This window comes from Ptychodera flava, chromosome 13, assembly GCF_041260155.1.
Source record: "Ptychodera flava strain L36383 chromosome 13, AS_Pfla_20210202, whole genome shotgun sequence".
Taxonomy (NCBI): domain Eukaryota; kingdom Metazoa; phylum Hemichordata; class Enteropneusta; family Ptychoderidae; genus Ptychodera; species Ptychodera flava.
Genome location: NC_091940.1, coordinates 1,848,222 through 1,865,627, shown reverse-complemented (window position 1 = coordinate 1,865,627; position 17,406 = coordinate 1,848,222). Strand labels below are relative to the sequence as shown.

The following is a 17,406-nucleotide window of genomic DNA, read 5'->3' as shown; positions in this document are numbered from 1 at the left end:
GCGGAAGAAAGAGTGTGTGACAGAGATTGGTGCAGAATGAAAGTGCTTGGGATTTTAATATGCAAGCACGTACCTATAGTGAGGGCTGATACAACAACAGAATACAACTAAAAGCAAGGCAGTCCAGGGAATTACAGTACACAGATTACAAATGCCTACATGTACGGTAAAAATGCAACAGATACATACGGGGGCGACAATGCACAGAAATGTATATCAGACGAGAGGAGACATCGGACCTAGGCCAATGAACTTGAAAACCGAGGCCACATGCATTTTCATTTGATTAAAAGCAATTAACGCTTCATCTGTTAAGAGTTTTCACCACTGACTAAAACAATTTTCATTGCTATGTCGCTGTTTTCACAAGATACTGACCGTTTGATCTTGGAAAGTTGAGTTGCTTTTACCTGCAGCCAACGCATGCCGGTGCAGTGACAGACAGTTCACTATGCTATGCCTAGCTCTGCATGGCAGGGCTGTGTGTTACCAGCGTTAAACGGCCTCCCACCACAGCCCTGCAGACTGATATACAAAAACCGCTGGTGGCTCCTAAGAAATACGGCGGGCAGTTTCTCCGCCGAAAACAGCCGATTTTGAATCCAAAACTTGCATTGATCTTCGTTATCGAGCACACCCACCTCGCCTAGGTACATGATGTGCCCAGCCGCACTTGTAAACTTACGCAAAGCCTACTTTTCTCTTTCTATGCGAGGGAAGCGTTCGTATCCGCCGACATTGTTAATCTCATTCAACCCATGAGCACTCGGGCAAAAACCAGCGTGAGTCTAAACCATATGGAAGGCGTATGACGTAACAGTATAGCACCACGTACGGCGAGTATTTAGAGAAAAATAAAAATCAAAAAGCAACAAAAACAAAGCGAAGAAAGCTAGCGTTATTAATAGCTGAACGCAATTTGATATTTGTGCAATGCAAAATAAAAAATAAATAAATAAACAAAGAAGAAATGCCTGTGAAACCCGTCCGAGCTGAGCTATGACGTCATAAGCATGTTGCAATGCATTATGGGTAATGAAGGTAGAAATTTGTATATAGCATGTTCTATGGTAGTAATACGACAGAAAGAAAGAAAAAAAGAAAGAAGGAAAGTGAGCAAAAACTAACAGTTCCAGAGCTGGTCTCTGGAACTAATGGCCGGAATCTGAGCTGTTAAAAAAAACCCACAAAAGTGACGGTCAAATTCAATTCATACGCCGTGACTCGGTAGGTTAACAGAACTCACCTGTCTAATAAGTGCTTCGCAAAATCTCTATGGGTAAGAATGCCAAGGCACTCCCGATAGTTTTCCCAGCAGTTATACTGGTCACCTGTGCGAATTCTGGTGGAATCAGCAAACTTTCTTTTGTGTTTTTTTGCCGAGTCAGTAAGACTCGGCTTTCTCCCATGGGGCATGACCGATCACCGACGCAAGTGGTACTATGGCATACAGCAGCATCAGCGTAGACTCATACTCCCTAGCTTAGTTGACAACGGCCCCAGTTCCGAACGTTCGATGTTCGGAAACTGAATTTAGGTGGGCCACCCGAATTCAAACTCTTACTTTTTTGAAGACATGTTTTTATTGATATCTCGTGATCTGCGCGCAGTCACCACGTCAAATATTGACCGTTGGAATTAAAAAAAATTGTTTTAAAAATATCACCAAGCGGGAGTGCCACTTTAAGATGTTACTGGTATGAGCAACTGTGTGCCAGTTAGATCCTAAAATATCACTTTGTATAAATTATTTCATACATGTTTCTAAAATATAAGTAGCTGTAATAATGTACCATACTTGACCCTTTTCATGTGAGATATTGTGTGGCCTGTTGTAGTACCATCATCTCGCAAAGGTTATGTAATTTGTTGTTGATCTTAAAACAGTATTTCTCTTACCAAAACAACATACTCTTTGACTCTTTGGGCAACATTTAACCATCCATGAGGTAACCATGTAAGGAAGACAGTTCCAGCTCGAAGAGTAACCCAACAGACATAGAGTCCACAGGCTGCTGTGTAGAGTTCATGAACTTTAGCATCTCCCATCCATAAGGACATGATTGCTCTTCCAATAGTAACTGGTACTGTCAGGCAGATAAAACTAGCGACAAGTAAAGTCACACACATCAGGATAATCAGTAGCACCAACTGAAAAACAAAAAAATTTTGGCATCGAATAGTGAGTAGCAGTCAACAGCAATATGTCCCTTATACCCTGATAAACAAAATGTATTGTAATTATGTGTCGTAAATAGAAGTGTGGATCATGAACAAAAAATATGCAATTGCCATACACTTTGATTTTTATGGACATGTGTGAGACTTTCAGTGAAGTAGTCATATGATTACAGCTTTCATTACAGTGTCAAACATAACTTATCATTGACAAAAATAAGAAACAGCATAGCCAAAAATGACGTCAATCACTGTAATCGAGCTTTCAATATATTATAGGCCAACGCTGTGAGACAAGATCATGAAATTATGGTTTACTTGGAGAAATATTACTTGTATTAACCAAAACACAAAAGCAACATTCAATTGGAATTGTACTACAATGTGGTTTATCTGCGGGGGGGGGGGGGGGGGGGGGGGGGGGGGAAATGAGATAAATTATAAACTTTGCAGCACAATCAGGAATTTTACTTCCACAGCTGAATATCAGTGATTGGATGTAAATTTATTGACACTCATTAAACATGTATTAATTAGTTTACAAGGTGCATCATCTGCATGGTTTATATTATAATGCATGGTAGACTAACACTTTCAGTATGTCATTGATAGCCAACATCACAGTTTGAACATAAAATGGTACAACACTGTAATCAGTGATTCAAACGGATGTCACTATTGGCTGATTCATCTCAGTACATTTATCAAAAATATCAAACTGAATGAATATCAGGTTTAATTGTTAGAAAACAACAACTACAACATTGCAACTGCTGCTGAAATGTTGTTATTAGCTGTACCTACAGCAACATCATTTCAGAAATAAATAAAACTCAATTAATTACTGAATTATGGAGAAACCTTAGAACAAAGACACCCCGTATTCAGCTGATCCACATTGATTACATATACTACCTGTAAACATTACATAGGGTCAACATGCATTTGTTGTACGCAAGAGCAGGTGAACTTTCAATGATCAAAAGAATCCCACACCCAAAAGGACTGAAATCATAGAATGTCTAATGCGAGTTGGGGAATTTCTGTCCAATGAGCATGAGACATTATTTCTCCGACAAGTCTGACATCCCTTCAATACTTTTAAGAAATTAAGGCTATGGTATTCTATTGTAGAAAACACCATTGTCATCAATGACTTTCTTTGATTAATATCAATCCCCTTCGAAAAACATAGTCCACATCTGCTCAAATATAATGCTATACATGTCATGTACATGTTTACAGATGCTCAACATGTTTATACTGATGAAAATTTTCTTCTCACTGCTCTTAACAGTATTTAGTATTAATAATTCAGTAATGTGTTCATCAAAATAACCACATGGCATCATACTTTGGTCAATCACACACATTTGAAAATGTGGTTCAATAGCGTGACAATACAGAGTGCAAGAACAAATCAATCCTACACTGGTGTTCTCACACTCCCAGCGTACTGGAGACATAACAACAAACAGTCTGATTTGCATGAAAATAACAATATAATTATTTTACCAACTACTATGATTCATTTCACTTTTCCAACCCTGGAGCATCCCTCATCTAACCCTGGAACATCCCTCATCTAACCGTGGAACATCCCTAATCTAACCCTGGAACATCCCTCATCTAACCCTGGAACATCCCTCATCTAACCCTGGAACGTCCCTCATCTAACCCTGGAACATCCCTCATCCAACCCTGGAGCATCCCTCATCTAACCCTGGAACATCCCTCATCTAACCCTGGAACATCCCTCATCTAACCCTGGAACATCCCTAATCTAACCCTGGAACATCCCTAATCTAACCCTGGAACATCCCTCATCTAACCCTGGAACATCCCTCATAACAATGTTCGGACCTGATTGCTGTTCATATTTGAACATAAACACAAGTACTGCTGCAACTGATGCACTGTTTCTGTAACATTATTTTGTCATACAACCCAGTGAAGATATCTTCAAAATCCACAGTTCGTCAATCAGTCACATTTTCACATACCTTATCAGTACTGTGGTTGATATTTGAATTCAATATTTCAGCTAAACTAGGGTAAGGGTTTATAGATGGACGTATCACATTTTCAAAAATACTCTAAAAGCAGCTGGAGGAGGGGTTAATATATGAACAGGGAGTTATGATAATATTCAAGTACAGGGATAAAATTTTTTTGTCTTCTAACAGTCTATTTGATAGGTCATGGTCAATCTTGGCTAAGGCAGTCACAGATATGGAGTAAGTTAGGGGTGTAATCAGCAAAATCTAAATTAATCTTACCCTGACATGAAATAAAGACGGTCGTTTATACGGTTGAAATCCAGTAGGTCCTCCTTGGTTTAACAAGGCTTCATGTGCAGCATGTAACGCTTGGTTATGAATTAATGGCATAGGTAACTCAGGCTGTGGTAAATTAGCAACATCAACATCATCTTCTGCTGCCATTGCTACGTCATTATTAGCTGCATCAGCATCTATCTCATCATCAATATCAGCCATTTCAACATCATCGTCACTTGATTCACCATCATCTGATCCAGAATTTTCATCATCTTCACCATTTGCCTCATCTTCCTCTTCATTGACGTTTGCTGCATTCATTTCATTATCATCATTTCTGTCTGCTGCATTAGCTTGATCATTATCATCGATATAAACACCATCAATGGTATCCAATGGTACATCACCAAGCAAGTATGATCTCAAGTTACTGCAAATAATAAGATCATATCAATAATTCATATTGGTCACATTGGATTGAACCTTACATGGACAGAGAGATGGCAAATTGTAAGGAGTCAATAAAATGGACTTCCCACATTTATATAGCATTGGATTACTTTTACGGAATGTACATGTATTCATGGATGGCATTTCACATCAACAGTTTTTGGCTGTAAGGCCTAGCATTGGGTAAGACACAGCCAGCACTGCCATGCCTACCAAAGGGGAAGACACAGCACAGTAGGCTGCCAGGTCTAGCACTGGGTAAGACACAGCACAGTAGGCTGACAGGTCTAGCACTGGGTAAGACACAGCACAGTAGGCTGCCAGGTCTAGCACTGGGTAAGACACAGCACAGTAGGCTGCCAGGTCTAGCACTGGGTAAGACACAGCACAGTAGGCTGCCAGGCTTAGCACAGGGTAAGACACAGCACAGTAGGCTGACAGGTCTAGCACTGGGTAAGACACAGCACAGTAGGCTGACAGGTCTAGCACTGGGTAAGACACAGCACAGTAGGCTGACAGGTCTAGCACTGGGTAAGACACAGCACAGTAGGCTGACAGGCTTAGCACAGGGTAAGACACAGCACAGTAGGCTGACAGGTCTAGCACTGGGTAAGACACAGCACAGTAGGCTGCCAGGTCTAGCACTGGGTAAGACACAGCACAGTAGGCTGACAGGTCTAGCACTGGGTAAGACACAGTACAGTAGGCTGCCAGGCTTAGCACTGGGTAAGACACAGCACAGTAGGCTGCCAGGTCTAGCACTGGGTAAGACACAGCACAGTAGGCTGCCAGGCTTAGCACAGGGTAAGACACAGCACAGTAGGCTGCCAGGCTTAGCACAGGGTAAGACACAGCACAGTAGGCTGACAGGTCTAGCACAGGGTAAGACACAACACAGTGGGCTACCAGGTCAAGCACTGGGTAAGACACAGCACAGTAGGCTGCCAGGCTTAGCACAGGGTAAGACACAGCACAGTAGGCTGACAGGTCTAGCACTGGGTAAGACACAGCACAGTAGGCTGCCAGGTCTAGCACTGGGTAAGACACAGCACAGTAGGCTACCAGGCTTAGCACAGGGTAAGACACAGCACAGTAGGCTGCCAGGCTTAGCACAGGGTAAGACAAAGCACAGTAGGCTGCCAGGTCTAGCACAGGGTAAGACACAGCACAGTAGGCTACCAGGTCTAGCACTGGGTAAGACACAGCACAGTAGACTGCCAGTATTAGCACAGGGTAGACACAGCACAGTAGGCTGCCAGGCTTAGCACAGGGTAAGACACAGCACAGTAGGCTGCCAGGTCTAGCACTGGGTAAGACACAGCACAGTAGGCTGCCAGGTCTAGCACTGGGTAAGACACAGCACAGTAGGCTGCCAGTATTAGCACAGGGTAGGACACGGCACAGTAGGCTGCCAGGTCTAGCACTGGGTAAGACACGGCACAGTAGGCTGCCAGGCTTAGCACAGGGTAAGACACAGCACAGTAGGCTGCCAGGTCTAGCACTGGGTAAGACACAGCACAGTAGGCTGCCAGGCTTAGCACAGGGTAAGACACAGCACAGTAGGCTGCCAGGCTTAGCACAGGGTAAGACAAAGCACAGTAGGCTGCCAGGTCTAGCACCGGGTAAGACACAGCAAAGTAGGCTGCCAGGCTTAGCACAGGGTAAGACACAGCACAGTAGGCTGACAGGTCTAGCACTGGGTAAGACACAGCACAGAAGGCTGACAGGTCTAGCACTGGTCTCGCAAATTCCTATTTTATACAAATTAACTTGCTTAATAAAATCATAGTACAATATCTTTATACTACGTTTGGAAATGGAACTGGTTCAGATATTTCTATGTAAATGCGGTAGTCATGAATAATCGAAGGGACTAATTATCACCATACTTGGTTTGCTTTACATTAGGCCAAAAAAAAAAGAAATGTTTCTGGTCAGGTCTTTCTTTAAAAAATGGTGCGGCGACACGAATTTTATTTTTTTATTTTTATTTTTTTTCCCTCAAGGGAGGGAGGAGGGTCAGTTTTATAGTTTTATCAATATAGTCACATATATACTGTTCATGCAGTCACTGATCATGCCCCCCAAAGAATTTTCTCTTTCTCTTCAGCCATTTTGGTTTGGTGTCAGCCACGGCCGCCGGCCACAAACAGAAAAAAAGGGTGACGCGCTGTTGTTCAAGTGACGCGCGCGCTGACCAGAAACATTTCTTTTATTTTTTTGGCCTTCATAACAACAGAGTTAGAGAGACAATCTGTAAGTTGATCAATAATAACACCAAATTCAGTCTGGAGTTTCTACTCACAGGATATATGCAGCAAAGACTGTCCATGCTCTGACAAGGTTTTTCAGCCAGGTTCTGGTATGACCCTGCTCCAACAAAGCTGGTAACACAACTTGTAGCAGTAGTAGTTCCAAGGATAACTCACTCACAGGGGCATCACTATGAATATCAGTAAAACACATTAAACTTTTACGGTAACTCTTATGACACAGAAAAGCCAATCTCATTTGTGTTCATTAAATAAGCTTTATTTCATACACATACCAAATCTGGGCTAAAACCAGTTTAGTTGAGATATAGGGAATACCCGGTATTAAATTCATGAAAAATGGCCGACTTCGTCCCTTCAAAGTACTCAAGGTTATCAAATAACGGATGTGTTAAACAGTTGAGTGTTACTGTTAGCAGGCTCTGCCTGTGTACATGTAATCTGTTGCAAAGACTGATTGTTTTTGAGAAATCTACAATGCATAATGTAACATGAAACTTTGTTTATCATTTTACAATCCATCATGACAAAATAGATTGGTAAAATAGTATCATTAAAGTGTCAATTCCTGTAATACTTCTTTCCATACTTTTTGCAAGCTATAGTTTGGACTGGTAGAGTTTTCTGCTATAAAGGAGGTGAAATTTACTGGTTTGCAATCATATAATAGCAATTATTTATCTCAATATTGATAACAAGATAACAATGGGTTAGGGTCAAACGATTTTGGTGAAAGGATTAAATAAGGAACAGATGAATTTAAAGCAGTTTGCTATTTGAATACATGTAGCCCATGCAGCAATATGCAGCATTTCATATACTGATCCATCAATCTGTGAAAACCAAAATCTGTACTCTTTGAATGAGAACTTTAACTGCATACTGCAATTACATCAATAATGGATGTTACATTAATTGAAGAAGACCAGAGACTCACCTGGACAATAGTACATTGTATGGCAGAAACACTGGCAATATGGTTTTAATGAGTTGTATAGGCATCCATAACATGAGTAAAACTGTACTACCAAATACTACTATGGACCAAATAAAGCGCCTAGCATGTCTGTATATTGGTAGATGTATCATCTCTTGTACTGGATTGAAGTCTGGATCATTCAGGTTACGAAGAAACCACAAGACACCAGGCCTAAGCACCTACCATTGACAATTGTATAGCAATAAGAATGTTACAATATCGCTGTGACATAGAAAAAGTGGAGATGTATCAAAATATAAAAGTGTCAATTAAGAAAATCCATCAGCTTTCTATTTCATTGTAATATCATATGATAGATTAGTAAAGAGTTAATGTTACCTTACAATATAATCTGTATTTTCTCACTAGAGGTTTTTCCATTGACAAATCATCTTATCCATGTTACCATTGTTAATACATGCAAATAAATATGGCTAAGCTATATCTGGTTCACAATAAAGGAAATTATAAATCTGCTTATAATTCCATAGACAAATATCCATTCTTCATTTCAAAACTTAAAACTTGAAGAGAGTCTCTCATGATGTTAATTGTCCTCTCTATACTAAGCTCTATAACTATCCATGAACTGGTATCTACGGTACATAAATGTATCAAGGTGTACAAGTGTACCACAGCAAATCACAGCACAATATAAAGACTGATTTAATGTCATTTCTTTATGGAAATCAGTATTTAATATTCATTTTCACTTTGTGCTTGAACTGTATTTGGATGACTTGGAGCAAATCATAACAGCCATGTCATGAATACATGTACACTACAAACACAATATCAGAATGGCCATTTCAGTGCCTACACAATCTCATCATATGGGTTTGTCATGGAATGAGACTAAAATGCAGTATGCTCAAACATTAATGAAGGGTAAGGCAATGTAAATCAAATCTTTCTAGTTCTGAAACTACTTGACCGCATATATGCATAACAATTTACAAAATTGGCGGACTGAATAAATTCTGAAAGCACACCTGCAAGCAACTGGATTTTAAAGCATTTGTACAACATGTGAATGTTATTGTATAGATGTAAGGAACAGGCCTTATGGCAAGGAAAAGTAAAATCTTACTTTTGCTAAATGCACACTGAATGAGTTCTGGTTTACAAACTATCTGAAAACTTCATGCAACAAAATTTATCAAACGGTCACACATACATGGGAACTGTGTGCTTTAGCTTTCTAGCCTTAAATTTCTACAAAATACTGTAACAAGTGTTACTTCAATTATCTAGTGTTGAATTACTTCATAGTAAAAGACTTAAAGGGACAAAGTCGGCCATTTTTCATCAATTTTGTTATATAAAATATACTACTTATATTGTTTGACATGTTGAAGATACTGAATGAATGGGTGACTATGAATATATTTGACCCCGGTTTTAGACAAATTAAATTAAAACCATGCGAAAATGAATTAATTGTCATGACCTTTAATTCATTTTCCCCATGGTTTCATTTGTCTAAAACTGGAGTCAAATATATGAATGGTCACCCATTCATTATCTTTCAACATTTCAAACAATATAAGCAGAGATTCGGTTACCCCAAAATTCTGCATATTTCACGCATATTTACTCTACAGTATGCAAGGTAAATTGACGTGTGCGTAATCCGATACACATTGAAAAAATGCAGTCTCCTTAACAAAGACATGGGCACCTGTTGTTTCCTTCCAATGCGTATCTTGCTTGAATGGTTAGCATGATCATAAATCTAGATAATGATTTCCTTAATATAATAAATTTTATCTTGTTAGCAAAATTAAATGACTAACAATTTCTTAATAAAATTTATATTGCAAAATATTTTTTTAAATCAAGAATATTTTTCTCAAATCGAGACAAATTTACTTGCTACTTGTTCAGCTGAATACCAAATAAGATCTTGCTAGAAAACATTGTTACAATTTTTCTTATTTGAAGAAAATTTATCTCATATTAAGAAAAAATTTCTTGTAAGAAAAATATTTTTAGCAGTGTAATTTATCCAGGACCAACACTAAAATTTTTGCTGATAACAAATGTTCACTATTTTGCAGTGTTTTGTCAAATATTCTATCAATTATGTAGCACTAATTGTTTCCTTCAAGGCTGTACCAATAAAAATGTAACATGTTCAAAAGAGTTCGTCATTATTTCAAAAAATGTTCTCTTTCTGTTAATGCGTATTTGTAAACCCTGAGGATCTCTGCGTCGAATATCAACAAATTTAGGCTAATGTAATGCCACGCATACTTATAAAAAATACCGCAATTATACGGAGTTGCTCAAATTTGATCAGAATTGGTATATACCAGTATGGGTTACCAATGATCAACAATAAATGTTGTTTCTATCTGTTCAGTGGAGGAAAATTCTACGTTGATGTTATGACAATGATTTCTGCACATTACAACCAGGAAAACAACAAGAAATATTTAAACCAGAAAAATAAGAATGACAAAAGTAATTAAGGTCTGAAACTTTAGGTACTGGAGGTCTTAGCAACATGCATAGCAGAAACAAGCCCCTCTTAGTTTGACCATAGACGGTCTTCCCCTCTCTACTGTCTATTGTTTGAGCAGGTCTGTTAATATGTAACAGTTCATAAACAATGACAGGAAATGACCCAAGTTCAGTGGAGTTTGCCTGTTTCTTACTGGTATGCCATCACTCCTGCACATTTGCAGGATTTCCCTTTTTCTTACCTCATTAGCACATTTTTGACACTGATGTGTTCTTTTGAACAAATTCACATCTCAACCCCTGCATCTACCTGTACACCAAATACTGAGATGGTAGCTCTGGCGGTATGGGAGCCTTTGTGTGTGACGGACATACATCCGCACATACATACCCACAAACATACAGACGCCACCGACTCATCATATGTTTTTTTTTGTGTTTTATATACAAAACCAAATATGAGCTAATAATAGTTTTATGGCAGTCTGCATGCTTCGTTACAACGAATATAGTGAGCTCTTTCCGAATATTGCAAAGTTGGCTATAATTGCAGCCATGATTTCAGTCTCATCTGTCCCATGTGAGCGTGGGTTCATTACCCAAAACATGATTAAAACATTTCTGAGTGAAGATATCATAAATGATCTGACATTTATAACCATGGAAGGCCCGAGATTTGGCGACTTTGACTTCAGAGTAGCAATGATGGAGTTCAGCAAAGACATCGTTGGAAGTAGTAGACAGAAAAGTAACCATTCCACAGAGAATTGAACAGGACAGTGTTATTAAAGATTGTAAAACTCATCAAACAAAAAACATTTTCACTGCTGATGTTAACGTTTATTGACCACTTTATAATTCATTGACTTTTCAACTAGTTTTTTAATATTGTATATGCAGCTATTCCATATGTACTTAGACGTAGTTGTACGCATTTTTGATACATTTTAAACGAATGAAAAAAAAACGTTTGCGCACAGACTTACGCACGTTTGAAAATCCTAAAGGAAGCTTTGTATAAGTAGTATACTGTATCCAACAAAATTCATGAAAAATGGCCGACTTTGTCCCTTTCATTACAATCCTTGTATTTGGGTTTCTTTGAGCCAGGCTGACCAGAGCAGTGTGAAATCATGTAAATAATACGGCATTCTACAATAATCATGATTTTTGGTGTTCTGTATTATATTCTATTTATTTACATGTGTTCTGTTCTGCAGATAACTTACCTCTCTGAGCAGTAGTATGAATGAAGCAAAGTAGAAAACATAGACCATACCAACCAACCAGTGAAGAAACATGGCTGTGCCTGGAGCTGATTTAAAACTTGCCTCTCTGTCTTGTATCGTAGCATCAAACATAGACTATGGTGGAAAGCAAAACAAAATTATTGAACTTTTGAAGTTGTTGAAGTTATACTTCCTTAAATCATTAATTTCTGTATACAGCTGATTAGCTCTATAAACATGATTAGGTGTGATCATACATGATAAAGCTTACAGTAGCTGAACGAGTCATATTACTATCAAAGTAAAAAAAACATAGGGCCAAAGTCCCTGAAGCTACTATAGACATGGATATAAAATTAAGTATTTCCTGACTGCATGAAATTATCTCACTAAGGTCATCCTAGGGACCTGTAAACCAAATATTAAAGCTGTCTGAACAGCGGTTTTGAAAAAATAAGCAACCCAACAGTTGACATGAGCTCTAGTGTGTTATGTAGAGAATAACTTTTAGTGACACATGTATTGATGAAAAAAATGGATATCTTTGATAGCTCATTTCAGGATGGCCTGACCAAAAATGGCAAAATTAGCTGCAAAAAATACAAAATTGAAGATTTCATCATAATTTCAATATATTACATTAAGATAAAGCCTAGGAACCTGTATACCAAATATCAAAGCAATCAGATGAGTAAATTTTGAGAAACAAAAATTTTGACCAAAAAATGGCAAAGAAATTGACCAAAAACACAAAAATTGAAGATTTCATTAAATTTCAATATTACTAAGACAACCCCAAGGAACCTCTATACCAAATATCAAAGGCATCAGACAACTAGTTTTAGAGTAACACATTTTTTGACCAAAAATGGCAAAAATAGCACCAAAAGTACAAAATTGCAGATTTCATCATATATTCAATATATCACATTTAGTTTATCTGTAAGAACCTGTATACCAAATATCAAAGCTGCAAGACGAGGGGTTTTGATGAAATAAAGTTGTGACCAAAAATGACAAAAAATCCTTAAAAATACAGATTTGCATATTTCATCATAATTTGAACAAATCTAAGTTGGTTATCCCTAGGGACCTGTATACCAAATAACAGAGCTGTGTGACCAGGGGTTCTGAAGAAGATTTTTTGCCAAAAATGCCTTATTGGTGCTAATTTGCATATTTTCAACAATATCAAAAAATAACGAAAAGTTTCTCAAAATCATATTTTTCATCTACACAACAAATATCAAATCAGTAAATACTGTGGTTCTCAAGATAATTGAGTGGACGGATGCCTCACAAACAGACATACATACATACAGACTGACGCCGGACGCTTATCCATCCCAATAGCTTCTATGGACTATAGTCTATATAGTAGCTAAAATTGGGGCTTCTTACTTAAGCAATTTTCTGTTAAACCTTTGGGTAAATTAGATATTATTACCTAATATTTTTCTTAATTCAGCAAAGGAAATTACTCTTGACATAATGACTATGTCACCACTCGTCTTGGACTTGTGGTGACATAGTCATTATGTCATTTGTATTTTTCTTCACTGAATGAAGTAAAATATTAGGGAATAATATACTTATCACATGCACAAGACGAGAATTCGTTATTTTTTTGCAACGTACAATAAGTTTTCCATAGCGATTCCATGTTTAAATTTTTGACTTATATAATATCAATGCGCCATGGGCAAGTTGTCATTCATTTCAAGTCCGTTGCATGAGCGAGGAACACGGCATTCACGTTTGTGTACAAAGCAAATGCCAGACAACCTCTCGGTCTACATGTAACTTCTGCAAAGTTATACACTTTTCAAAAGATAGCATAGGCCTAGAAATTTACCTCAGACAAAGTTACGCTATTATTCGGAACAAAATCAACTGAATCTCGACCCCGCAAACACTGATTACAAACGCTTACGGAACACAGAGTAACGCAACCAGCTTCAAGTTTGTTGTTTCTGCAAATTATTCACGTAATTCCCTAGGAATATACAGGTGGTACACTCGTGTTTTCATTGCTCGGATTATTATTGTCGTAGTCTATGAAAGTATAGATTTCGTTACATGACTTTTGGTTACATGACTTTTGGAGGCCTTGACATCGCACTTGACCCCCTTGTTGCAGTGAAAACTGTATGTCATACTGCATGAAGTACACAGTGCGTTGAAAGTGCAGGCGACAGCAGGGTCTATACGAATACAAACCCACGTATTGGCTACAAAACTAAAACACAAGGACTCAAAGTTGCCAAGTGGATGTAGTTTGTCAGACTCTAATTATCATGACTAATTTTTACGATATTTTCACATCGACACATTTTGATCACGGGAGAAATACCGGCCGCCATGTTGTTTGTTTACATTTACGAGCACACCAAAGATCGACGCAAAAAAGGTCCTACACATAAAAATTGATGACATAGATGCGGGTTGTCGTGACATAGAACGACCAGAGGATAAATCCTGTATTTTTTTTTCTTACACAACAAACTTGGCTGGTGCATGTGATAATGGTTGACAAACATAAATTACCAGTAACTAAAACTAAAATTACCAGTAAATAAACTGCATATGTGCCACTCTGCTATGCCACTGTGTTCACTAAGAACATCAAAAGGGAAGAGATTTGAAACAAAAGAACATATAATTGAGTGAATAAAAATTGTGATGACATGTTGGAACATATGTGTAAATTTGCTCTTACTTTAGGCATAATTTATCATTAAAAGTGGCAGAAAAACATGTTTTCTTTAGTAAAGCTTTTCTAATAAATATTACATTTGCTAATGTAGCAAAATTAAATTACATAATAATCAATAATCAATTTTGCTGCTTTATGTCACATTCTGGGCAAGGACATCATAATACATCAATTATTACCAGATGGCATCAACTCCTTGTGTCATATCAGTATTCAAGTTGTCTAAGATGCTAAGATACCTGATATACCTTGTGCTTGATGTGACTAAAATAGTACTGATGCAGGTATGTATGTCATGTGATTAAAATAGTGCTGATGCCAATATGTCTGATGTGACTATGCTGATATGTATAATGCTAATGTCTGATGCTGATATGTCTCATGTGTCTGATGCTGATACGTCTCATGTGATAAAAATAGTACTGATGCCGATATGTCTCATGTGATAACAATAGTACTGATGCCGATGTACTGATGTGACTAAAATAGTACTGATGCTGATATGTGTGATGTGACTAAAATAGTACTGATGCCGATGTCTGATGTGACTAAAATAGTACTGATGCCGATATGTCTCATATGATTAAAATAGTACTGATGCCGATGTCTCATGTGATTAAAATAGTACTGATGCCGATATGTCTCTCATGTGACTTAAATAGTACCGATGCTGATGTCTGATGAGACTAAAATAGTACTGATGCCGATATCTCATGTGATTAAAATAGTACTGATGTTGATATGTGTGATGAGACTAAAATAGTACTGATGCCGATATGTCTCTCATGTGACTTAAATAGTACTGATGCCTATATGTCTGATGAGACTAAAATAGTACTGATGCCGATATGTCTCATGTGATTAAAATAGTACTGATGTTGATATGTGTGATGAGACTAAAATAGTACTGATGCTGATATGTGTCAGATGTGACTAAAATAGTACTGACACTGATATGTGTCTCATGTGATTAAAATAGCAAAGATGCAAATATGTGTCCAGTGTTATTAAATAGTACTGATGCCGATATAGAACAAAATGATATCACATGACTCGGTTTATAGCCAAATCAGGTGATATAGAACACATGTACTGATATGGCCTACCAAGCCTTTTAGTATATTGCACCTTGTTACCGCACATAACAAATAAGTCATTTACTGGTTTTGTATTTTCTGTATAATCATAGCTTCGAAAATGTATGTAAAGTTAACTGCACTTGAATTTGACATCATTTCTGTACAACTGTACAGGAAGTATACAAGATATGCTACAAACAAATCTCTCTTCATTTTAGACATTATTTGATAATCAACTTCATGTACCGATACAACAAAGGTATAAAGATATGGTTCACAGAAGCAACTTTGGACTCTTGGTTGCATTCTACACTAAGATTCAGACACACAAGCGTTTGTCTGGTATAGTAAAATTAAAAATACCGTCAAGGACAGTGTGCTCACATTCGGTTTGAATTGGTCCATTCGAGAAATATTTAAACCAGGAAAAACAAGAATGACAAAAGCAAATAAGGTCTCCAACTTAGGTACTGGAGATCATCTTTAGGAACATGCATATCAACTTCTATAGCGATGGGACAAGCAGATCCTAAATACATAAGCAAATGTCAACAACAAAAAATAGACAGAGAAGGTTTGATAAAAGGAAAAGGTGGGAGTGGGTAAAAAAATGTACAAAGGATCTGGTAAAAAAGTAATGCTACCTCATCAATCTTCTAGGCCCTACCCCCTCCTGAATATCAAATGTTCCATCCCTTGGTATTACATAACCCCAGATGACAGGAAATGTATTGACAACCTTGGGAAGTTTTTAGTAAATGCCATGAGTGTTATCATTCTAATGTAAACAGCACTTAAGTTAGTTACAGATGGTGAAATGCCTTCCACTGTGGGCGGTGGTTACAACATCTGGAATTATCCTTGATCCAAATTTCTCATCAGTTCTTGTATGTCTTACATAGAAAAGTTGCAAAAATTGGTCAGCAATGAAAACATTCACCTCAGCTTTGTTTTCTGGATCAAATTTTCCAACAAATTGATACCAAATATGACAAAATTATGTTCACAGCCTTCAAAACTGTCTCACAACATATCCTGGAAACATATCCTGGGTTGGTGTAGGTCATTTAAGGTCACAAACTGAGAAAATTACCTAAAATATACAAATCTTTGAGCCCAACACTTTGAGCAGAAAATTTATCTAATGAAATCCCTCGGGACTTTATACCAAGTTACAAAGTTATGAACAAGTTTTCTTGACAAAAACTGACAATATTGTCTTAAAATACAAATTTGTATATTTCAGGACAATTTCCACATATCTAACTATTGTCATCTCTGTACGTCTCTGTACCAAATATAAAAGCTGTCTGTCCAGGGGTTTTAAAAAGAAAATACTGTTTAAGATTTTTTACCAAAAATGACAAAATTGCTCCAAGATAGTAATTTTCCCAATTTTGTCATAATTTCAACAAATTAGAAGAGTAACACCCTCGCAAAGATCCAACCCAAATTTGAGAGCGATTGGGCAGGTGGTTTCAGAGAAGAAGAATTTTTACTGAAAATGAGAAAAATCACCAAAAAGTTCAGTAAAAATACAAAATTATGGATATCTTCAAAATATTCATAAAACTGTATAAAGGTTCACCTAAGGTACTTGCACACAAATTTTCAAAGCAATCAAAACAGCACATCTCGAGATATTAATTCTTGACCATTTTCACATTTTGAGAGCTCATTTGCATAATTTTGGCAATGCAGACTTCATTTGAAAAAATCCCGTCTATAGCCCAGGATGCATCCACACACCAAATACC

The 17,406-nt window shown here is 37.5% G+C and overlaps 1 protein-coding gene across 1 annotated transcript in view; it reads right to left on the bottom strand.

Moving 5' to 3' along the window:
• Window positions 1-17,406, bottom strand: part of LOC139148644 (E3 ubiquitin-protein ligase MARCHF6-like) — a 47,030-nt gene that overhangs the window by 13,454 nt on the left and 16,170 nt on the right. Inside the window, exons 11-15 of the mRNA XM_070720142.1 lie at window positions 11,855-11,989; window positions 8,118-8,338; window positions 7,213-7,350; window positions 4,458-4,887; window positions 1,900-2,151 (exon numbers count right to left, since the gene is read on the bottom strand). Of these exons, the coding sequence (XP_070576243.1) occupies window positions 1,900-2,151; window positions 4,458-4,887; window positions 7,213-7,350; window positions 8,118-8,338; window positions 11,855-11,989 (1,176 nt within the window). The remainder of the gene's footprint in view (window positions 1-1,899; window positions 2,152-4,457; window positions 4,888-7,212; window positions 7,351-8,117; window positions 8,339-11,854; window positions 11,990-17,406) is intronic.